The 24,429-nt window shown below is 41.2% G+C and overlaps 1 protein-coding gene across 4 annotated transcripts in view; it reads left to right on the forward strand.

The window, feature by feature from the left end:
* Window positions 1-24,429, forward strand: part of CDH8 (cadherin 8) — a 308,272-nt gene that overhangs the window by 135,994 nt on the left and 147,849 nt on the right. For all 4 annotated transcript variants that reach the window (XM_070398065.1, XM_070398063.1, XM_070398066.1 and 1 more), the window contains exon 4: window positions 11,378-11,497. In XM_070398065.1, the coding sequence (XP_070254166.1) occupies window positions 11,378-11,497 (120 nt within the window). The remainder of the gene's footprint in view (window positions 1-11,377; window positions 11,498-24,429) is intronic.

Genomic DNA, 24,429 nt, shown 5'->3' on the forward strand with positions numbered 1-24,429 from the left:
GCTTCTGAGTTTGACATGCTTGCACTGCATGGTTCACAGCATATAGCATGGCACAGTCATGTTGCTATTAGTCAAAACCTGCCTCTGCCTGCAGGCTCCACATCTGTTGGTTGTGGGAACCCAGGCTCATGACCCAAACATTTTAGTCCAGAAGAGTCTGCACATTCTGATTTTGTCATTGTTGTTTTTACAGTTAGTGTATTTTTTTCTCTCTCTTTTTTCATTTTGTGCATTCTGTTTTATCTCCAGCTTTTTTTTACCATTTAAATATTTATCATTATGATAATTATTACTAATGATATGTTAAATGTTCTTAAATATTTATTTATTCTGTCAGAACATAGCAGAAAAAATAGTTTGCTCATTTTTTTTAATGCTTTCTTTAGGATAACTTCCAAATGATGAAATGACTAAGTCTAATATTATCTATCTATCTATCTATCTATCTATCATCCATCTATCTATCTATCTATCTATCATCCATCTATCTATCTATCTATTGTCTATCTACCTACCTACCGACCTACTTAACTACCTATCTATCTGTTTTGTTTTTCTGGCTGTACTATCAGTGTGCTTGCTACATAATCAGGCTACAAATATCCACATGGAAAACACATCTGTTATTGAGTTGATGGACAGATTAAGCAAATATATATATAGACTCAGACAACAGTCTATCTATCTATCTATCTATCTATACTCAGACAACAGTGTATTGCTAGCCAGAGGGAACGGGAGGGAAGTAGGAAGAGATGGTCAAAGAAGGGTAAATAGGGGTGGAAAGAGATTTTCCCTGGGACTGTGCAGCTGATGTTTTATTGAGGTGAAACCTGTATGGTTTTGTTAACCAATGTCACCCCAGGAAACTCGATAAAAAGTAAAATAAAAAACATGGATTGAATACCTATTTATTGTTATCAGTTTTGGGGAATCTGGAAATGATGTAAATCTAATTTGGGGGGTTTCTGTGAGATCTAAGTGAGATAGTTATATCTAGTAAGTACTTGGGCCAGAAACATGGTGGCTTCTCTGTATTTGATGGCAATGATCAGCATCTAATGAAAAAGGCAAGACTGATATTTGAAAGTAAAACAGAAAATTAACAGGAGATTAAAAACTTGGAAGTTAGGATGATGTGGAACTCTAGAAATGTGTGGCTCTTTCCCTTCTGTTTTTCCCACGAAGGAGCTCATGTGTGAAGTTTGTATGTCATGTTCGTCTTGATCCCTGATTATTTTCTTAGGAAATCTGAAGTGCTAGTAAAGGTGTCTTCCCTTCCCGCAGGAAGTGCTGTTTTGGAAGCATTTCTCTGGGGAATTTAAAAACAAGAAAAGCCTGGATTCCGCTGGTTTTTTGGGGATACATCCCGGTGCTCCTCATTTCACACATTTATACGCAAACATGTACAGAATCCTTGCTGCCACTTTTTTCTTTCTGCCTGGAGAACAGCTGTGAAGATATTAATTGTGCTTCAGTTATAAATGGATCGCCGAAAGGGACGGAGCGGGCTGTGCATCTCATCAGCAGGCCCTGTCTGGGATAAATAATGAGACAGGAACTTGGTAAATTGGAAATTTGTGATAAAAACAAGATGTGATATGATGCAGTCCCACCAGCTCCTTCCTTTGGATGCATTGATTTTGAAGGCATTCTGTAAGACTGCTAGGTCAATGGCCGTCAGTTACAAATGTTGATTAAAAGGCCTCTATTACTGGGGTCAACTACAAATTAGCCCAAAGGGGAAACACAAAAGTAGTATAAACTGTTCAAAGGGAAAACCTCACAGATGTTATATAAAATATAGCTGGGAGGGCATAGTTGTTGGAAAACGTATAGAATTGCTTATTCTATTTCAACTAAGATTCTATTAGAAATTGGAGCCATAACTAAAATGATTGAGGGACTTTATTTGATCATTTCACTTATTTTTAAAACAAAGTCTGTAGTTCTCTCAATATTTCCCAAAATTCTCTGAGTGTGTCTTTCAAATCTGCTAATTTCTGCTTCTTACCTTTTGTTAGCAACTAGCATCATCACTCTTTCCCAGCTTGCCATCATGATTAAGTAAGTTTAAATATTGACATCCCCACACCTTGCTTTAACTCAGCGGTTCTCAACCTGTGGGTCGCGACCCCTTTGGCGGTCGAACAACCCTTTCACAGGGGTTGCCTAAGACCATCCTGCAGATCAGATATTTACATGACGATTCATAACAGTAGCAACATTACAGTTGTGAAGTAGCAACGAAAATAATTTTATGGTTGGGTCACAACATGAGGAACTGTATTTAAAGGGCCAGCAGGTTGAGAAGCACTGCAATAGAGTGAATAGAGCTTGCACCTACTGCGATCCTGACACCTTTGGAAGGTGCCTGCAGAGCCACGGGTAGCACACTTGTGTAAGTTCAGGATGGAATAGCTGCCTGTCTAGAGATAAAACGATGCTAGTTTATTTCTTGAGCGCTCACAGGATTTCATTCCTTAGGTCACAGATTGGCAAAGGCTTGATTATTGGGAAGAGCTTCCCTAAGAAAAAGGACATACACCCTTTTCCTTTTGTGTTCTAACAGAGTCATTCCAGCCCTAGCCGCTTTGGCTCAGTGGATAGAGCGTCGACCTTCGGACTGAAGGGCCCCGGGTTTGATTCCCGTCAAAGGCACATGCCCAGGATGCGGTCTCAATCCCTGTAGGGGGCAGGCAGCTGATCAATGGTTCTCTCTCATCATTGATGTTTCTATCTCTCTCTCCCTCTCCCTTCCTTTCTGAAATCAATAAAAAAAATAAGTAAAAGAGCCATTCTGATGGTGAAAGGGTTTATTTTTACACCTGGGTTTATTTATATTCGTTTTCGCAGCCAGGCCTCCAAGCAGCCTCATTATCTGTTTGCGAAGGCCGTAGGCAGGCCACCATCCCATGCTGTTAGCGAGGGATGCGGAGGTACCAGCCCGGTAAACCTGGCTGAGACGTCACAGTTACACGTTTTTCTACAATATTTTTCATTCCTCTCACCCGGTGTGTATTACAGATGTCCGCAGCAATGATGCTCGGGTGAGTAGAAGGCATCTGTGTGCTCACACACATTTTCTGAAGCATCTAATGGTTCCAGAAAGTTTCAGGCTCCTTGGACAAACAGCACGTTAAGGGTGCCTGGATGTTTCACTAAGTGACAACGGTTTAGGCTTCTCGATGCTCTAGAACAGAATATGGAAATGGAATTTTTTTAAAAAAAATACATTTTTATTGGTTTCAGAAAAGAAGAGAGAGGGAGAGAGAGACAGAAACATCAATGATGACAGAGAATCATTGATTGGCTGTCTTCTGCATGCCCCCTACTGGGAATCGAGCCAGAAACCTGGGCACGTGTCCTTGACCGGAATCGAACCTGGGACCCTTCAGTCAGCAGGCGGATGCTCTATCCACTGAGCCAAACCGGCTAGCGCGGAAATGGAATTTTATTTCCCTAGCTTCTGTCCCAAATCACAGAGCCAGAGTAGCACCAGGATGCGTTTCGGCGCTGTGTGTTCACCTGAGTGCCGTTAAGAATCTGTCCCCGTTTCTGTAATAAATTCAACGTGACGCGTGTAGAAGTTGGCGGCAGCATTCCGCTGCACGCTGAGTGTTGGCGCATGAAGAGAACATCCAGCGAGCAATGCTGAGGCCTTTGCAAAAGGGGAAGGCAGGGGACGTGGTGTAGGATTTCACTGTGTGATGTGTGTCTGATGAGAGGTTTCTCCGATCAATGGCAGGCACTTGCTGCCTCCGCCTCCTACTCAGTTGGCTTTTATAAATCACAAGATTGCTCCCCAACAGAAGAGAAGGGTTTGATCTCCGATATCCCCCCTGCCATAAGGCTCCTAGTTAGCCCACAGCCATTCCGGGAAGAGAGGTTCCTAGAAGGAAGGGGGTCCTTGTCTCCCTGCCTGTAAGTGCATGCACAGTTCACTGTCATTTCCCCCACAGCCTGGCTGGGGAGGAATTCTCCATACACAGGGTTAAAGAGACATGCCTTGATTTGTACAGATCCGTGTTTAAATCCCCTCATCTCTCAAAGATCCCCTAAGGTGGCCCTTGGAGGTTTGGATATGTGGCATTTGTGTTCTATAATTAAATAAGCCAAAACCAAAAAAACAAATAAATAAACAAAACTGGGCTGATTTAGGCCATCTTTCCCCCTGGGGATGTCTGCCTGAGGCCCTTCGGGACACATAGATGTTGAAGACTATGGTATCCGTTAGGGAGACGTGAAGAAAAATGCCTTGGCTGCTCGGATTTATTTCTGACTTTAGATGTATGTTCTTCCTGGGGGTAGGGGTGCTGGAGGGAACCGCTATAAACCAATAAAGCTCTCGAAGTACGTGCCAGTCAGGTGCACAGGCATCTCAGACCATTGTTCCATGAAACTAAAAAAAATCATGCCTTTGTCCTGACACATTTAGGAAAAAAAACAAAACTTGAGGCCAGAGGCGTCCGCTTCTAGTAAGTGATAACTTAAACGTCAACAAGTGATGCAGGTCCTGGGAAAGTATTGCTCTGGTATCCAACAACAACCAAAACGGTTTCCATGGCGATGCCTGTGTCCCGTTACCTCCGGCATCGCCTCATCCTTGGGAACATTAGGAAGGCGGACAGGGAAGGTGGGCTGAGGGTTACGTTTTAGTCACATAATGAAGGCAGTTGTGCTGTGGCTGTGACCTGTGGTCTTTGACACATGTGGATGCTTAAGAGAGACAGCGTCAGATGGGAATACCAGACACCCTGTCTGTCCGTGGATCGTACGTGCTGAGCCTGAATCAGGGCAGCTAGAAGGTCACATAAAAAGCATGAAGATCCTCTGGCCGCTGTGGCCCAGTTGGTTAAGCTGGGTCCCATGCACCAAGGGGTCTCCAGTTCGATTTCCGGTCAGGGCACATGCCCGGGTTTCGGACTAGATCCCCAGTAGGGAACATGCAGAAGGCAGCCGATTGATGTTTCTCTCTCATTGATGTTTCTATCTCTCCCTCCCTCTAAAAAAAATTTAAAAACCCACAAAAACAATAAAACCATATTTTTAAAAAGTTTAAAGATGGCAGTAAGAGTCCGGGAATTTCAGCTACTGGTAAAGGTTCTGCTGCCTCATGCCCCTGCCGGCCACTGGATTGCTTATTCTCCGAAAACGGATCGCAGGGCACCCTTTGCAAATGGGGTTGGTGTTGCTCACATCATCAGAGCGTTCGCTTCCCCGATGCGCGCATTTTCACGCTGCACCAAACCTTTGTTTCCCTGCTCAGGGTGTCAGCACCAGCATTTTTCTTTCTGAATAATGTGCAGAATTGGTGTGCTGACGTGCTCATAAAGAAAGGAGAGCCTCGCTCATAGAGCGGCGCTCCCCAAAACCCAACATCTTATTTTCTTCAAGACCCTTTATCTTAGTTTGTCAGCCGACCGGAACCTCTAACCTGACACTGTAAAAATGTTGGATTGTAGTGTTGGCTTTCATTTTTATGGGGGGCGGGGGGGATGTGAGGGTCCCGCTGTTAAAGGGAGCAAACTTTAAGGTGTTACAGGAAGCGGCTGATGCTATAAGCCCTGTGTTCCTTGCAGCCCCAGCAGCACGCTGGCCAATCTCATTTAACCAAGAAACTAAATGCAGAAAAATGGGTCTATTAAAAGCAGAATTCACCTTGGCATTGACCTGTTCCTACTTGACTTGTTACTGGCAGGATGAATTGTGGTGACGGGGATCATTTTTGTTGACAGCAGCTGGAAATACAACAGCTATATTATTATAATAGGATCAGCATCAAGTTGGATTATAATAGGGGCTTTCTTGGAGCAGTGGCACGGTGTCAAATTCATAGTCGCCCGCTAAATGAGTCTCTTGTATCCCTGACAAAGGGACAAAAACAGTTCCCAATGAAAACACAAACAGAGAATCCTGTTCTGTGTGGCGGGTATTACTCAGGGTCCCATTTATCACACACCAACACTTGCCGCTTTGAAGACACATTATCCTGCAAGGTTTCCACTTTTCAATTTGCCTCTGTGGTCTGCATCCTGCCTGCATTTCCCGTGGAGAAGCCTACACCGCAGCTTGAATCCTTTCGGCCGCAAGATTAACCTCAAAGCATCCGTGCTCCCCACCTCCGGGTAATCCCTCCACAAATGCATCCACAAAACCTCCACACGCATCTACTATGCCCGCGTACAGGTGCGTCGACAGTCTTGAGTCACTATTAGTCGGAATATCATCCTTGAAGGGGCGTCACGCTGCCTTTTCATTGTCAGATGTCTAACATTGAAAGATGCGGGTTTCCTGAGAAGCTGGGCGTCAGGCAGGAATAGCCTGGATGAGGATGTGGGGAGAAACGTGCCATAGTTCTGTTGCGGTCCCCAACCCAGTCATTCATCTTGGCAAGTGTGTGTGGGATCTGCACGGGCCGGGAGATGGCGACGACATCCATTCAAATAACTGACATTGACCGTGTGCCCGGTGCCTGACTCGGTGCTGACGACATCAAAACGCATTTTTTTGAGCCCACAGCCATTTTACAACACCGAGGAAACTGACAGGAGCTGGGTGGGGTGGGACAATGTGAGATTGTGTGTGTGTGTATGTTTTTGTAAAAGGACATGAACATATTGTTACATTTGGAGATGTGTTTTTGTGTTTCCCCCCCTTCAAATGTAAGAAAATATCCTACTCTGAAAATAATTAGGCAGCACTATACTTAGTTATAAATGACATCACCGCCACTTAAAATTAGTTTATTTTTGAAAAGATATCTTTGTTGATTTCAGAGAAGAAGGGAGAGGGAGAGAGAAACAGAAACATCAATGCTGAGAGCGAGTCATTGATTGGCTGCCTCCTGCACGCCCCACACTGGGGAATGGAGCTTGAAACCCAGGCATGTGCCCTGACTGGGAATCGAACTGTAACCGCTCACTGAGCCACATCGGCCTGGAATAAAATTAGTTGATTATTTAGTCTCCCACGTGTAAGGGAAGCTCTCAGAAATATCATGTGAATAACTCTTCTGTATCTTTTGCATAAATTATTACACTTAGTTATCTCAACAAGCCTAAAGTGTAACAATGACTACCACCTTCCTTTTTTAGAAATTACGGAACTGGAGCTCAGACATGTTTTGTGACTTGGCAGAGGACACAGGGGAAGTGAGAATGGGGAGTGGAATATGAAGCAAATGATCTGGTTCAAGACATTTTGGCTCCAAATGATCTCCTCAGTCACTTTTTTATACTTAATATTATCTCATTTGATCCTCACACAAATCTTTTGAGGTTTGCAGAATAAAAATTACCGTCTTCACGCATGAAGAAGACTGACTCACAGATCATGCAAATGACGAAGATTTCTCTCCTTCCTCCCACCTCAGCGTTTGCTGATGTGACCATGGGATGCCTCTCACAATAAGAGAGCATCCCATTACCATAATCAGCGAAAACAGACATGATGATGACCAGTCTCGCGGTTGTAAACTCCCGAGGGACTTTCCCCAACTCTCACTTAACAAGAAATCATCTCCATGCTTCTTTATGACGTGTGAATAGTCTAAAAAAACTACTTCATTTTCCAAACACATCTGAGTAAGAGTTCCTCAAAGTAATCACCATAGAAATGAACACTTCTATGGTGAAGAATGAAGTCTGGTGCCCAGTAGAGTCGTTCTGAACTATGGCTTTAGATCAGTATTGCCTGGGAAGATTTTTAAAAACACTCCACCACCATCCCTATTTTACCATCCCTCAGACCTGAAAGAGACCACCGGGGCCTAAGTACTTTTCAAAGCCAGATTCTGAGAAGTAGGTAGGGTTGGTAGTTGGTACCCTCAGGTATCACATATGGTAATTTCTGTGTTAGGCTGCTATGAATAGTATTTTGATTAAGCCTCATAATAACTCTAATGCATGTTGTAGATCTGAAATCTGCAACTAAGACAGGATAAATGATTTGCCCGAAGAGATAGAGGTTAAGTGTTTCAGAAGATAAATATTTTATTGGCAAAACTATTAACCCCAGCTACTCTGCCCCAAGATGCCCACCCCACATACGTACACAGGAATTCTGGCTTTGTTCAGAAACTCTTCAGATTTGTGTTTTTCTCTATGAAGACACTTTTTAAAATTTTTTTTTATGTAAGGGTCACCTTTATTTGGTGATGACAGGGATTTTTTTTTAATGACAGGAACTTTAGACTCTCTGGTCAGTTCTCTTTCTGCAGTGAATGGAACCGCGTGTTCACACTCATGAATGTCACACCATACTGAGTAGAGCGCTTGACTTTATTTTTCTGATAATGCTTCATAACAAGGAACAACATTTCTCCTTTAAAAAAATCAAAGTAAAGTCCCAAGACAGCAACAAACACAGCAAAACAACAAATGGGGGCATGGTCTTCCCCGCAGAGGAGTTCACCCCTCCCTTCAGTCTCTGTCTGTTCTTTCAGTGACTCTTAAATTCATTCTTGAACTTTTCTGGAATGAATTTTAGACACAGAGAAAAAATGCAAAAATTGTTCCCTTGCTCAGTTTACCCCCAGTGGGACATCTTACATACATTTAGGACAAGGGCTGAAAGGAGAAAATTCGTATTGATGTCCATCTTTATTGTCATTACCCAGTGTTAATGTTTCACTTCCTCTTTCCTGGACTGCTGCTATCTATAGCCTTACTAGAGGCCCGGTTCACGAAATTCGTGCACAGGTAGGGTCCCTAGGCCTGGCCAGCGATCAGGGCCGATCAGAGCCTTCCAGGTGCTGGCTGGGTTCTTCCTTCCGGCTGCCGAGGCCTCCCTTTCCTGGCTGCCAGCTGCTGGCCTGGGCCTTTCTTCATTCTGCACCACCCCCTGGTGGTCAGCACACGTCATAGCTAGCAATTGGTCTCCTGGCTGAACTCCTGTGGGGACAATTTGCATATTAGGCTTTTATATATATATATAGGTAAGTATAACTTGTCTGATCTAATCATCTACATCTCTGCCTCCAGTCCAAGCTGGGAGCACAAACAGAGAGAGAGAGAGAGGCCCACGGTGTAGGACTGCTCTCTAAATGAAATGTCTTCTTTAAAGCCAGTGCTCCCCATCTTGGCATTCAAATGTCTCCTCTAGGCCCAGCCACTCTGGCTCAGTGGATAGAGTGTGGGTCCAAGGATTGAAGGGTCCCAGGTTCCATTCCTGTCAAGAGGATGTACCTCAGTTGCAGGCTCTGTCCCACTATGGGGGCGCATATGGGAGGCAATCTATCGATGTGTCTCTCTCACATCAATATTTCTCTCTCCGTCTCTCCTGCTCCCTTCCACTCTCTCTAAAAATCAATGGAAAAATATCATCAGATGAGGGTTAACAACAACAACAAAATGCCCCCTGCGTCTTATTCTCAGTTTGCATCTCCAAATTTAGCTTTGATGGCTGACTCTTTCAGTCATATCTTCTCTTAAGAAGCATTTTGGAACTTTTATCTCACCTGGAAAGTTTTTCCTCTAATTCTTCTCCGTCCCACACGGTATTCAAATAACTACAAACATTGTACTTTCACATGCTTGTTTTAATCAGCTAGTTGATGAGTTGCTTGTGAACATGAGCCTTAAGTTTGTTTTTCTATATGGTTCCCAGTGCCTGGTGGAAAGACATTCAGCACATTTTTTTTTCTCACTGTAGATTTTGTAGAACCTCTGAATCATCCTTCTGAGTAGGGATTCCAATTTGACAGGCCTATCAACTGCTCAACAGATATTATTGTTACATGTTCCTGGGTAGCGTCCCTCATCAAAAATGCTTCCAAGAAGATTTGACTTGGCAAGATCTTGGAAAAGCTCTGCCTTATTCCAGTAAACACAGAAGTACGCTGCTGAGATCCACCTATGACTTCCGTCTGGTTGGAACAGTCTTGCCCTCATTGCTGGGAGCGTTCCTGTTGACCGCTCAGGGCTGATTCTCCCTCAGCGGAAGGGGTCTGCCTGGCCGCAGGCCCAGCCTGCATTCCCAGGGGCGTTCCAGTAGCCAACAGCTGGTCGGTACTGGGGTCCAAAAGCCTGGCCCCGTTTCCTCAATGACATCCTAGCTCTAGAGTCCCCAGGGGAGTCCACGGAGGCCTTTGATGTGATGGCATCACAGCCCAAGTGATGGAATGACGTTCAGCTCAATGTCATCCTTTTGCCTCCCCAAGATACTGATCAAAGAGGACTCCCCAATACAAATTCTGCAAGAGATCTCTTCTAGCTCAGACTCTACATTCGTCTGTGATGCTTCCCTCCCATTCCTCATGAAATCGACACAGGGCTTATTCATTCATCCGCTCATTCCACGAGCCAGTATACGTTTGCTAATTATCATATGTCCCATATTTCCTGGATCAGGAAGACCCGATCCTGCTCTTGTAGAACATGATGCTTGAGATCTCACCGGACATCTCCAATATCTCCTCAGTTTCAGGCATTCCCCACCGTCTCTCTGAGTCTTTGGCCTTCACTTGTCTTTGACTGATGGCTCAGCATGTCTCCCAAGCACCTCTGCTTCTGGTTAAACTCTGCCTGTCTTGAATAATTTAACTCAAAGGCTACGTCTCCTAGAAAGCTGTCCTTGGACACTCCCTCTGCTGGACTAAGTGGGGGGTCCAAATCTGGTGCTATTGTTTTCAGCTGAATTTCTCTTTATAGCTGTGTGCCCCTACCTTCGCCCCCCCCCCCCCCAAACTGTAAGCTTCTTGCCTGTCAATTTTGTCTTAGTATATATATGCTTTATATCAGGCAGGCCGTATGTGCTTACCTGCTGAATGAATGAGAGAATAAAAGATAGATAATTTATCCTGAAACAATTAGAAGGTGTGCTTCTATTATCCATAAGGCCTCATTCCCTGAACGTGCTGATGAATTGGTGGTCCCGATCTAATTTTATATTCTGAGGAATGGAAGAAGATGGATAAACTACCCCTTTAATATCTCTGTAGAGCTTTTACCAGCAGCCATTTTTAAAATATTTTCAGTTGTGCTTTTACCAAACTTCAATGCCGCATGTGCTATTGTATTATTAAGCTTATGTTTCATATTTCTTCGGTATGCTTCCTTTTCAATAGTCTCCATGCCTACATGGGTCGGAGAGGTAGCTTAAAAATGAAAACTACAAAGAAATCTTCAAGAATACGGATTCTAAAAGGGCTATCTTTATATAGTACTTCAACCTAGCAGTACTTTTTCTTTTGAAAAACTTGGATATTATTGAAGTTATGATGGAGTAGTTATCTCCTTATCCTAAAAAAGATTTCTTTTCTTCCTTATTCCCACACATGGATTTCTGTAGGATATGCTTAGCAAATTTTAGCTCTTGGCAAGAATCATGTGTTAATTATTATCTTTCTCACTCTCTCCTTTTTTTTTTTTTTTAGGTACGTCTGTCACTAATGTAACAGCCACCGATGCTGATGACCCAGTTTATGGCAACAGTGCCAAGTTGGTGTACAGCATCCTGGAGGGGCAGCCTTATTTTTCCATTGAGCCAGAAACAGGTTTGTGAACTAAATTTTGAATTCTATTCACCATGTTATTGCTTCAGGGAAACACTTTTCTCGGGATTTGGATTATGAAATGTTACGGTTAAGTACTTTACTGCCTGTATCAATAATATTCGAATGTGTTCGTTCTGTGCAGTGTGAGGTACATGGCAAGCCCAGACATCATTTTGATGTTGATTAAAACAAATTGCAGCCCCTTTGTACAACATCACCTATTTAACAGCTGGCCTGCCACCTGCTTTTTTAAAAAAATGTATTTTTATTGATTTCAGAGAGGAAGGGAGAGGGAAAGAGAGATAGGAACATCAATGATGAGAGAGAATCATCAATTGGCTGCCTCCTGCACGCCCCTGCTGGGGATGGAGCCCACAACCCGGGCATATGCCCTCGACTGGAATCGAAGCTGGGACCCTTCAGTCTGCAGGCCGACATTCTATCCACAGAGCCAAACCAGCCATGGCCTGCCACCTGCTTTTATCCTGGGGTTGGGGAGAGGAGTGTCTATGAATCCAGCCAATTGAAATATCAAATTTAAGAATAAATTTAGCTACTATGTATTGACTGTAAGATGCTTGGCTTATCCATCTAAATTTCAACTTGCACATCTATAAAGTGGGTACGGAATCTACCTCCTAGGCAGTGATGGCGAACCTATGACACGTGTGTCAGAGGTGACACGCGAACTCATTTTTTTGGTTGATTTTTCTTTGTGAAATGGCATTTAAATATAAAAAATAAATACAAAAATATAAGTCTTTGTTTTACTATGGTTGCAAATATCAAAAAATTTCTATATGTGACACGGCACCAGAGTTAAGTTAGGGTTTTTCAAAATGCTGACACGCCGAGCTCAAAAGGTTCGCCATCACTGTTAGGGTGATGACCAAGATCAGATGAAGCAATAAATACTAGCCATGCAGTGTATGACACATGGTAACAATTCAATGGATGGATAGTACATTTGCTATTAGATTCCTCATTTTTAGAATAGATGCTGACATTTATCCACTAGAGTTCGTTACAAAGGTATTATTATGTATTCTAATATAATACATTGTCATATTATATGTAATATGTTTTATTATTATTGTTACCACTAATAATTCTGGGTCTGGTAGTACAGATTTTAGAACCATAATTTCATTAAATAATAGTTTCTGCAAATGAAGATAAATCTTTTTATTTTTAAAAATTTTAATAATGTCCTTATAGACATTTCGTTAGACTTTTTATAATCCACAGGCTATGTGGGTGGCACACTTGAAAATTATCACACACAAAACAAGTATCATTTGTGTGTATGTTTCTGTATCTGGTGGTTTAGCCTGCAAATTTCCAAGTAGAAAAAATTTAATATGCGGCTACATGCACATATAATATCATTTCTTTGATTCATGAGTTTTCAGCATTATTGAGATAAATGTCCATGCCGTGCCATTAAGTCAATTATTAATTAAATTAAAAATTTAAAGCCCCTCTTTGCTTTCTTTGAATCCGAAGAGTAAAATCCTCATACATTTAAAAGTGAGGAAAGTAGTATTTATACATAAATAGGTCATGGGCTTAAAATTAAATTTAGACTTGGAAACAGGAAAGAACTCTTCTAAGATGCATTAATTAGGGCATCATTACATATTCTTCCTCAGTGAAGAAGGGAGTCTGTCATAAACTTCATCTCCTTTGGACTCCTCGATGACCCTGGAGAAATGGCAGAATGCTGGGTTTTTAAGGAAAAAGAAAAAAAATGGAGATGTCCTATTACTTGGCCAAAGTCAAGAGAGGAAGGGAGAGGGATAGAAAGATAGAAGCATGGATGAGAGGGAAACATCAATTGGCAGCTTTCTGCACACCCCCTACTGGGGATAGAGCCTGTAACCTTGGCATGTGCCCTGACAGGTAATTGATCTGATGGCCTCTTGGTTCATGGGTCAATGCTCAACCACTGAGCCACACCAGCCAGACCCATTTCCTTTTCATAACAGGATTCTGGCCTTACCCATGAGGATCAGACTTCTAGATTTAATGATAAATGTTATGACAGTGATCATTCCCTTACCAGACTATGGGGCATGAACACAGTCAAGATATTTATAAAAAAGAAGATTGCCCATGGAACATAGTCATCAAGTCCTTGATGCCAGGACATTTTCAATAAGGAAAATACACAGAGCATAGGAGATAAAAAACCTTTTATGCTTCTTATTTTATCCTCACAGGAATGCTAGAACAGAACTCTGGACTTCGGGACAAATCAGTTTTGCTGTCCTCTTGTTTGTTATATTTCAAATTTATAGAATTATTTTCTGTTGCTATGAGCTATTAATCTCCCTACCTCACAGAGAGATCCTTCTCTTATTTCAGGTATAAGCTTAAGACAGTAGAGAGATTTGCCATTTGTTCTATTAATTTGCTTCTTTGAGTTTCATAATCAGTGATTAACTTGCCTATTGACTTATTTATGTGTTTAAGTCACTTCTCAAGCTAGAATATACAGTCTATGAAAGAATGGGGGGTTTGTCTTATTTGTTCATTTTATATCCCTTTGCCTCACCAAGGGTTTGGCACCTAGAAGCCCTTTCCTATGTGTTTTAGACAGGAAAGAAGGATGAAAAAGAGATGCAAAGGAAGGATAAGAAAGGGGAGGAAGGGGAGCATGGATTAATATAGAGAAAAGCTTGCCCCAACTCATACAGAAGATGTAAGATGAACCCACTAGGGAATGCAACTTGGTTTCTAGTTTATATCCCTTTTGTTTTTTCCTCTGGTGGGAAGAACATCATTTTAACCTCAGATGTGATTTCTATTGTTGTTGTTGAGATTCACTTAGGACTAAATGTCTACCATTTCCAAGTCTCAAACTATGTCTTAAGTGTCTAGCCAACACGATGCTATTCTCGTGCTTGCAAAATGGAGCCTTTAGATTGTGATAAACTCTGGCCCAGATTTAGTTCTAGATCACACGTTGAGATAGAAAGGCTCAAGGGCCACTGCACAGGGAAGGAATGGTTCTTAACAGATCTTCTTATTTCAGAGGTCACTGTGATATTAATAACCATAACTACGACAAACAAAAGGAACATATCATTGTGTTCCTTCAGTCCTCTGGGTTTAACAGAACACTAAACCAAGTGCAGAGAAGAATTACTGTCTCTAAGTTGCAAATGACAAAACTGTGTTTCAGAAAGAATAAGGCAAAATGCCTTACTTTAAATCACACTCCCTGGCAAATTATAGCAACCAGACGAAGAATAAAAACAAGAATATAAACAACCACCATCTCATTTATTGGACACATTATGCTCCTGGCATTGTGCTAATGGGTTTGCATGCATTATCAAATATAATGTAATTTATTCCTCACAATATTTTAAGATAGATATTAATGTCATCTTATTTTTACTGGTGAGAGTACAAGACGGTCCGAACTGATACATTTCTTGCCCAGAAGGTTTGAAGCAAGACGCAAAGTGAGTCTGTGTGATTTCAAACTCTCCTTTTTCACCATCACCATGCTTCTGTGACCCCATATGACTGCCAAGCGGTACAGCTCATGCTTGGGGCTGTCATTGGTTTGTACAGGGACCTGTAGAACTTGGAAGCAGGCCCAGGTCTCTGTCCTCCAGAGACCTGGGGGCATTTTGGTGATGGAGAGGATGTAAGGAGATAGTAATTGTAAATTAAATGGTCATTTTTTGCGAGTAGCTTCAAAAGGCTAAAAATAGCTCATTTGTATTCTATAAGTGTATCCTTTTTGTTGTTGTTTTCCCTTCCTTACCACCTCCAATACCATATGTTTGCCTGTGACATTTTGGGCTTTTGAATAGGGAGAGGTGTGGCATTTATTTAAGAAGCACTAATTTGAGGACAGTAGTGAGAGAACAGTTGAAGTCTATTGTAAATGATTGAAGATGGAAAGTGTAAATGAAATGCAAGGCAAGTGAATAATAAATGCTTAATTATCTAGAGAAACCACAGTAAAGTTGCGGGACAGTCTAAACGTTGCCCCAGGCAAGCAAGAGTATGAAAAATGACTTGCTTAAAAATAAACTAACTTAATTCATTGACCTTTTTTTGTGAAACTCAGACCATCTTTCTTCATTGGATACAAATAACATTTGTCTCCATGGGACCTGTGAAAGTAAGCTACAGAAAAAAATACTCGTTGGGAAAAAAAATCTATGCAATGAATGGTTTCCTTTTAGAAAAGTCAAGTTAATACATGGCGTCTTCATGGAATTGAGTCAAAGTGATAAATTGCAAACACACAGGGTCTTTTTTAAAGTCAGGATTGCATAGATGATCATTTCCACTGCCAAGGGGACTGGCCGAAGAATTTTCCAAGTGCAGGCCTTTGAGAAAAATATTCAGATAATTCAGGTAGACCAACAATGCTACGGTCTGCATTGATAAGTGAGAATGTCTTTGGAATTCACATTAATCTACATTTAATCAACACTACATTCTGTAAGAAGTCCTAGGTGTTGAAGGTGCAATGTTGTGTCTGATAAATCCTAAAAAGAGACCTGCTCAGCTGGTGTGGCTCAGTGGTGTAGTGTTGACCTATGAACCAGGAGGTCATGGTTTGATTCCAAGTCAGGGCTCACACCCGGGTTGGTGGCTGGATCCCCAGTAGGGGGTGTGCAGGAGGCCGTTGAGCAATGATTCTCATCATTGATGTTTCTATCTTTCTCTCCTACTCCCTTCCTCTCTGAAATCAATTAAAAAATATTTTTTTTAAAAAAGAGATCTATCTGGAGTCCAGTCACAATTGTGTGGCAACATAGAACATGTCAGCATCCATGGGATCGGACGGGGAGGCGTCCCAGCTAAGCAAGCGTGTATGGGAGGAGGACAGGAAGGAAGCCTTTCAAAAGGCGGTCACACCGAAGGCTGTGCCCTGCAAACTGGTGACACTTCTGACAAGTGGTGGGTGCAGAATGGGAGGAACTTAAGGCATTTCAGCCAGAAGAAATCAAGGATATGTGGTCAAGGGGGACATACACATTGGGGTGATGTTGGGAAATCAAATAGTTTTCACTGGCTGAATGGTATCAGAGTGCATACTCTAAGGCTTTTCTATGTCAAATAATTGTAGGCTAGAAGTTAGACACCCAAATTCCTCTGATTTTCGGTATGACTTTGGATGCGTGCCTTCATCTCTTATGACTAATTTTGCAATTAAAAAAAAATATTGGTAATAAAACTGTTTTGATCATCCATGATATTAAAAAAAGTACTCCATATTTTGCTTTTGATCTTCACAATTGATGTTATGAATTTTAATATGATCAATACAATAGTAATATAATAGTATTAATTTAATCATGCTGATATTAAAGTTATTAATTTTCTATTTTTATTTGTATGATATTTTTGATGGGACATTTCTCCTTTAAAAAAAGCAATAAGCTTTTTATTAACAGTACATTATAAAGTACTTCAGTGATATTAATTCCAAGACACCAGTTTCTATGAAATCCCCTGGATTTAGAGTTGAAAGTTTGACTGAAAGGCAGGAAGTGACAGGAGAAGAAGGAAGCTTGCTTGTTGTCTGGGACAGTTCCATCACAGGAGAATTTTTGTTGTTAATCCTCACCTGAGGATATTTTTTCCCATTGGTTTTTAGAGAGAGTGGATAGGAGGAAGAGAATCAGAGAGAGAGAAACATTGATGTGAGAGAGATATCTATTGGTTGCCTTCTGCATGAACCTGACCCCGGCTGCGAATCGAGCCTGCAACCAAAGTAGATGCACTTGACCGGAATCGAACTTGGGACCCTTCAGTCCTCAGGCCGACACTCTAACCACTGAGCAAAATGGGGTAGGGCTAAAGAACCTTATTCTAAGTGCTGGTCAAAGCTGAGATATCTGTACCCATCACATGGCTGACTCACTTCTAAAGATCCCAGAATACCCCAGATCGGGCCCTCCCATAAAGTGCTGGCCCATGGTGGAGGAGGAGGGATGGTTCCTTCTGAAACATGTGGAGTCTCTTCCAAACCTCCTGGAGGAAGAACGGGAGTGCTCCCTAAAGCAGTCAGGCAGGAGGATTTGGGAGGGAGCCGGAGAGCACTTTTCTTACCAGGGCGATGTCCTCTAACGCACTCTTCATCCAATATCCATTTTCTCCGCACCTTGAAGGACATGGATTTCTAAAAACTTTAAGGAAAGAATACAGGCAGAGAGACACCCTTTTCAAGTACAGCACATACATGCACACACAACTTCAGAGCAACCAAGTTGGGGGGCTTGCGGGGGGGTCTCAGTGTTTAAGTCCATACTTTTTTTAGGTAGAGAATATAGAAAAAGACGGTTGCCTGTCTTACATTCCTTCCATTTCAAGTAGAAGAAACACCAGTGGATCCTGCATAAAAATCCTAGACAGCAGCACTTCTGTGTCTTGGCATTCTGATTTAATCCCATTTCCTGCACAGTATCTGTTTTTAAAGATCTTATTAAAGATAAGGATAATGAGGATCCTTGAGGTTTCATGATATGGCCAAAGGCAGACAGCTGACAAATGCTCAGTCCATAGTGCTCACAATAAATATGTGTTGAGCAAATGAATGGGTAAATGAATGAATGAGTGAGTAATGAGAATCTAATTCCACCTGGACCCATGTTTACATCTCACTGTGCTCTTCAGTCCAAACTAGATGATGATAATGATGATGGTGATGATGATGGCAAACTTAATTTTAAATGTCTAATAGATCAATATTCTAGTCTGCTCTACATTTATACACAGTGCTCCCCACACATGCGATCCCTCCCCAGTTTTGCTGATGGTTGGATCCTCCTATCTCAGTGAGCATGACAGCTGGCTGCTTGCACACACTGACTTAGCCATCATTTATTTCCCTGCTTGGAATCTCCCGTGGGAGGTAAAGTGGGATGAGTAAGCGTTGCGTTCACATTAATTGTTTTATGATTACTAAAAATAATCTTCCCACCCCACGCGCATAGAATAATTAAATATACTTGGGTAAGCTGAATGTAGTGTGACTGTCACTTTACTTACACCTTGGGACACATCATTTTTAAGTCCAGAGCAGCTAGCAATGCTGACCGTAGCTGGAGTCGAAGAGGTATATTTTTAGAGAAACCATAGGTCTTTGGATGTGCGTGATGAATTGAAAGACTGTGGACCACACAGACTTCTCAACATGGAACACCTGCTGTCACACCGGGGTGCTTTGGGAATGGGTTTAGGTGGGAGAAAAATCCAATGCTTGATCCCCAATGAAATGACACCCATCCAACCTGAGCAGACCAGCTGGGATCAGGAATTGTTCCCCACCTACTATGTATCATGCTTATGCAGAATTTACTTGTAATTTCTATGCTGATACTTCTTCTCTCCTTTGACATAGAGCTTTGGGTTTCATTTGCACGAGTTCAAAATGACTTGGTGAAGAAGGACAAAGATGTATTTTCATTGATTTTGTAGAGAAGGGTGGTTTATCTAAGAATATCAAAGATTAACCAGCAAACAAGAGGAGTATATTTTTGACAAACCCTTATCTGCTCCTTATGTACTCAAAAATGCAACCTTTAGTGTTTTTATTTAAGGATAGCAGGTTTTCTTTGTATAGTTCCATCACTCCCCCGTCCTTATGCCTAACTCTGCCTTCCCAACACTTAAGATTACCTAAGACTTTAAGAACATAACCCGCTGGTGCTCAGTGATTGTTTTTAGATGTTGTGGCAAATGTGGCTGTAGATATATTTTCCTTTAAAAAAAGGATTCTAACTTTTTAACATTCTAGTTTTGAAAACAGTTAAAACCATCACTATTGTCTGTGATTGTCTATATATTTATGGAAGCTTAGAGAAGGGGATTAATTAATACTGGACACCACTCTCCTGTAAGCAAAGGTAGTTCTGGTGCACAGATACCAACCCACTGAGAGGCTGGTAGGAGGAATATACAAATACTCCATCTGTTTCCTTGTAAGTCAAATTCACAAACGTCTCTGTGAAATCATTTCTTCTGGGCCAAAGCATACAAGATCATGATGTCTCTTTTTAAGAAATACCATTTTAAAAAGAGTTTTAGCTCTACGTGCAGGATCTTATCTAGTTCTCACCATGGACAGCAGCACCTAGCACTGTGCAGTCTTGTGTCAGTCAAGAACCACATTATAACAGGGAACTCAAACAACTTAACAAAAGGAAGATAAACAACCCAATCAAAAAATGGGCAATAGACCTAAATAGATACTTTTCGAAAGAAGACACAAGGAAGGCCAAGAGACATATGAAAACATGCTCAAAGTCACTAATCATCTGAGAGATGCAAATCAAAATGACAATGAGGTACCATCTCACACCTGTCAGAATGGCTATCATCAACAAATCAGCAAAGGACAAGTGCTGGCGAGAATGTGGAGAAAAAGAAACCCTTGTGCACTGCTGGTGGGAATGCAGACTGGTGCAACTACTGTGGAGAACAGTATGGAGTTTCCTCAAAAAACTATGGAATTCCCATTTGACCCAGTGATCCCACTTCTAGGAATATATCCCAAGAAACTAGAAACACCAGTCAGAAAGGATATATGCACCCCTATGTTCATAGCAGCACAATTCACCATAGCTAAGATTTGGAAACAGCCTAAGTGCCCATCAGCAGATGAGTGGATTAGAAAACTGGTACATCGACACAATGGAATACTATGCTGTGGTAAAAAAGAAGGAATCCTTATCATTTGCAACAGCATGGATGGAACTGGAGAGCATTATGCTAAGTGAAATAAGCCAGTCAGAGAAAGATAAATATCACATGATCTCACTCATTTGTGGAATATAATGAACAACATAAACTGATGAACGAAAACAGATCCAGAGACAGAGAAGCATCAATCAGACTGTCAAACCCCAGAGGGAAGGTAGGGGAGGGTGAGGGTAAGGGGAAGAGATCAACCAAAGGACTTGTATGCATGCATATAAGCCTAACCAATGGACACAGACACCAGGCAGGTGAGGGCATGTGGGGGGTTGGGGGGCAATGGGGGAATAAGGACACATATGTAATATCTTAATCAATAAAGAAAAAAATAAATGAATAAATAAATAATGCAGATAATAGTCTTCAAATAAAAAAAGAACCACATTATAAATGAACCAATAAACATAGGCAATAACCTGCAAGATGAACATGTTGAGAAAATGAGCTTCTTTGGAAGAACTTAGATGCTGTCAATTTCAGATCTCAGAGGATTTTGGATTTGAAAAAGGGATGTTTTAAGATGCTTAGACTATATCTTTGAGTTCTCTCCTCATAGTCAATATGTATAGCATTTGATCATCTGATTATATGGAAACAGTAACTATGGCATTGCTGATAGCAGACCAGGGACAAAAGGATGCTACATAAGAATAGTCCACAACACAAATGCATCTTCTTTAGTTCGGTCTCTCCATCCGGATGCAGTGACTTCTCACTCATGGCACATACCTCTGGATCTTATGTTCTGTTCAGAAAATTGAGGAAGGAAGCTACCCTGTCCTGATCACCTACTATGCGCCATTTCATTACATATATCCTAGTATATACCATGTAAGTGGGTAAGCGGGTGCTGTGATCAGCCCTTTGCATAAGGGAAATAAAGGCTATGCACAAAATTTCTGGAAGCTGCTCAGGTAGTAAAACTCAGAGCTGGTTTCTTGATCAGACCTGCCTGAATTCAAGGTCTCCTGCATTAGGTTTCCTATCTCCTAATAGAGAGGGTGGTTAGGGAGAGAAAATAAACACACAAGTCAATGAGTCCAAAAAAAGGGGGGGGGAGGGAAGAAAAGAGAGTCTCTAAACACTTTAATGTCCTCTTTTAGATCAATGTTTATTTTCAGTTCAGTAAATAGATGTTTATTGATCACTTCCACTCTCAGGAATAGAATGATGCCTGGGATGGACATGGTCCTAACTTCATGGAGCTATATAGAACAACTAGAGAGATGTCAGCATAAATCATGTTATAAATGCACCCATTCTACATTTTCTTGTTTGTTGTCAAAGTGCGATAAAGAAAATATGTCAGGGAATGAGATGTTTGATTTTTATTGTTACAATTATTATTGCTATTGTATGAAGGATGGTATTGAATCTTATGAAAGAAAAGTGATAAAATAACAACATTCTTGAATAATAATAATAATAATAATAAGTTTAAATGAATACAAATATGGGTGATTTAGGAATATTGGATGAAGGGGTCTAAAATATAGTTACTTGAAAAGATTTCGTCTCAAGAGAATCAGTTCTTCATTTTTTAAAAACTGGTAGACTTCCCACTTAGGATAAAACCCTGATTCTTAAGAAATGTTGAGTATAAGAACTAGTCTGTATCCCCTTACAGTTTGAAAATGATGTGGTTATAATATGGAAATAAATGGGTATTTCTACCCAGACAGGTTTAAGCACTATGTATAGAATACGTGGATTTTTCAGACTCTTACGTTCCCGGTACTGTGCTTAGAACCAGTGAAATAGACACAAGTTGGGAGTTCTCATAGGCAGGGAGGGGCCAAAGAGTGTGTTGCTGTAGAAATAACACTTTTTTTTAAATGATTTAAGAATTATACCAGAGTCACTTTACAATTTGTGATTATGCGTAATATCCCATTCAAAATCTTAAATGGGATTATTTTCTTACAATCGAGGCTTTTTTATATGCCCACGAGGAGCATGAATGTGGACTGCAGTAAATGAGTAATTTTAGTGTTCATGAGGTTAACAGGATTGAACTGGTGGGTAAATGTAAGCCTAGCCATAATTACATAGATTTTTTTATGTAGATATAGCTGGAGAGTTCCTTTAAAAGTAGTTTCCATGAGTGGTAAAATTTTATTGCGTGTGACAGACTACTGTTGGAACTTCCCTTTCCATCCCATTAACTCTAGTAACGTTGCTGCGGTATTTATGATCTACCTTAAAAGCTACCTTTGCACTCTGACATCTGGGGAATCTCTGTAGGACAGGAATTGAGATTGCCTAATGGGTGTTATTAAATAACAAATACATTCATGCGCTATCTGTGAAAACAATAATGACTGTATTTACATGATGAAGCAAGATGCAAATTTGATGCCCTCCCTTGCTCTTGTTCTCAGTAGAGTATAAATTAGCAACCCCACACACAAATAGTAGTAATAGGAAACACTATTGGGTACTAGTCCTTGGACAATAAAGCTAAGGCATTCCGTAATTTCAAAGATCTGGGGTCAGATCTCACTGGTCCTGACTTCCTGATCTGATAAATAAATGGTGAAGTCACAAAGGGCGGGTAACATCCACAATGTCGATGCTCTGGACAAAGGGGTGATTCAGGTACTGGGGGGATGAAGCAGCATGGTGTGAGATTTCATCACCCTACTCAGAATGGCGCCCAATTGAAAATTTATGAATTGTATGTTTCTGGGATTTTTTATTTAATATTTAATATTTTTTGGACCGGGGTTGACTGTAGGTAACTGAACATGCAAAAAGGGAAACCATGAGAAAGGGGGGACTACTGTGTTTTTAAACCTTTCTCTTGGCCCGGCTGGCAGTGCTCAGTGGTCAAATGTTGATTTATGAACCAGGAGGTCATGGTTCAATTCCAGGTCAGGGCACATGCCTGGGTTGCTGGCTTGATCCCCTGTAGGGGGCATGCAGGAGGCAGCTGAACAGTGATTCACTCTCATCATTGATGTTTCTATCTCTCTGGCCCTCTCCCTTCCTCTCTGAAATCAATAAAAATATAATATTAACAACAACAGGAGTTAACAAGGATTGTTAATAATCCTTTTAGGAGTTAACTAAACAAGGATTGTTAATAATCAGGTACTGGGAAAATGTTTGCAAGGGTGGTAGTTTGTTGAAGTTTTTATCTCACTTTGTGTATAGATGTCTGTAGTTTTCTACAATAGTTAGAAAGAAATACTCCCCTCCCTTCCCCCTCCCCCCACACCATGTTCCATTTCCTATTCACCAGGCATATACCAGATTGTAGTTATAAAACATCAGAATTCTCATAATGGAATCTGTTCTAAAATGGCATCAATTTCTATTTGAAAATAGATATGCAGAAAAACAAGTTTAAAAACAGCATTTGTCTTATTTACATTTCATATGAACTCTAAAGTGAGGCACCTCCTACACTCTGGCAGGTAGCTATTGAAGACTGTCATCGACAGTAACTGAAAAATGCGCTGAAGGAAGCAGAAAGACAAACAGAAGCTCTGTGTTGCCTATAAACATTTGTTTATAACAAAGCTAAGCCTCTGAACGGTCACCAGGTTTCTGAGAAAGAGATCCAAGGGGGGTGACAACGTGGCTTAGAATGTCGGAGGGGACAGCCGGCCTGGGAAGTCCTGAATGTGAACTGTGGAGGAAAAGTCAGGCTTGATGTGACTCATATCACCTTCTCTAGTGTATGCCCTTCACTAAGATATTTCATATTCCTGAGATGCTATTCTTTATTCTAAGGATGGATGATCATAGCTACGTCTAGGGCTTTTATAAAGTTCAGATTCTGATAACATATTTAGTGGGCTTGGTATGTAATTTCAACACAGGTACTGGAGTTTCCTTACCTAACAACATTAGAATTTTCATTGAAAGGCATTAACCCAAATGCCACCCCCTTGAATCTTGCATTTCTTGTGTTAAAATATGTTTTTATTGGTTTCAAAGAGGAAGAAAGAGGGAGAGAGAGATAGACACATCAATGATGAGAAAGAATCATTGATCACTTGCCTCCTACACACTCCACACTGGGGATCAAACCCGCAACCTGGGCATGTGCCCTGATCAGGAATTGAACCGTGACCTCCTGGTTCGTAGGTCAAAGCTCAACCGCTGAGCCATGCTGGTCGGGTGAATCTTGCATTTCTTATTACTGGGTCTCACCGACTGAAATCATTGGCATCATGGATCATTGACTTCAA

The sequence above is a fragment of the Myotis yumanensis genome, unplaced genomic scaffold, assembly GCF_028538775.1.
Source record: "Myotis yumanensis isolate MYYU_CA2020_CCGP unplaced genomic scaffold, mMyoYum1.0.hap1 SCAF_18, whole genome shotgun sequence".
Taxonomy (NCBI): domain Eukaryota; kingdom Metazoa; phylum Chordata; class Mammalia; order Chiroptera; family Vespertilionidae; genus Myotis; species Myotis yumanensis.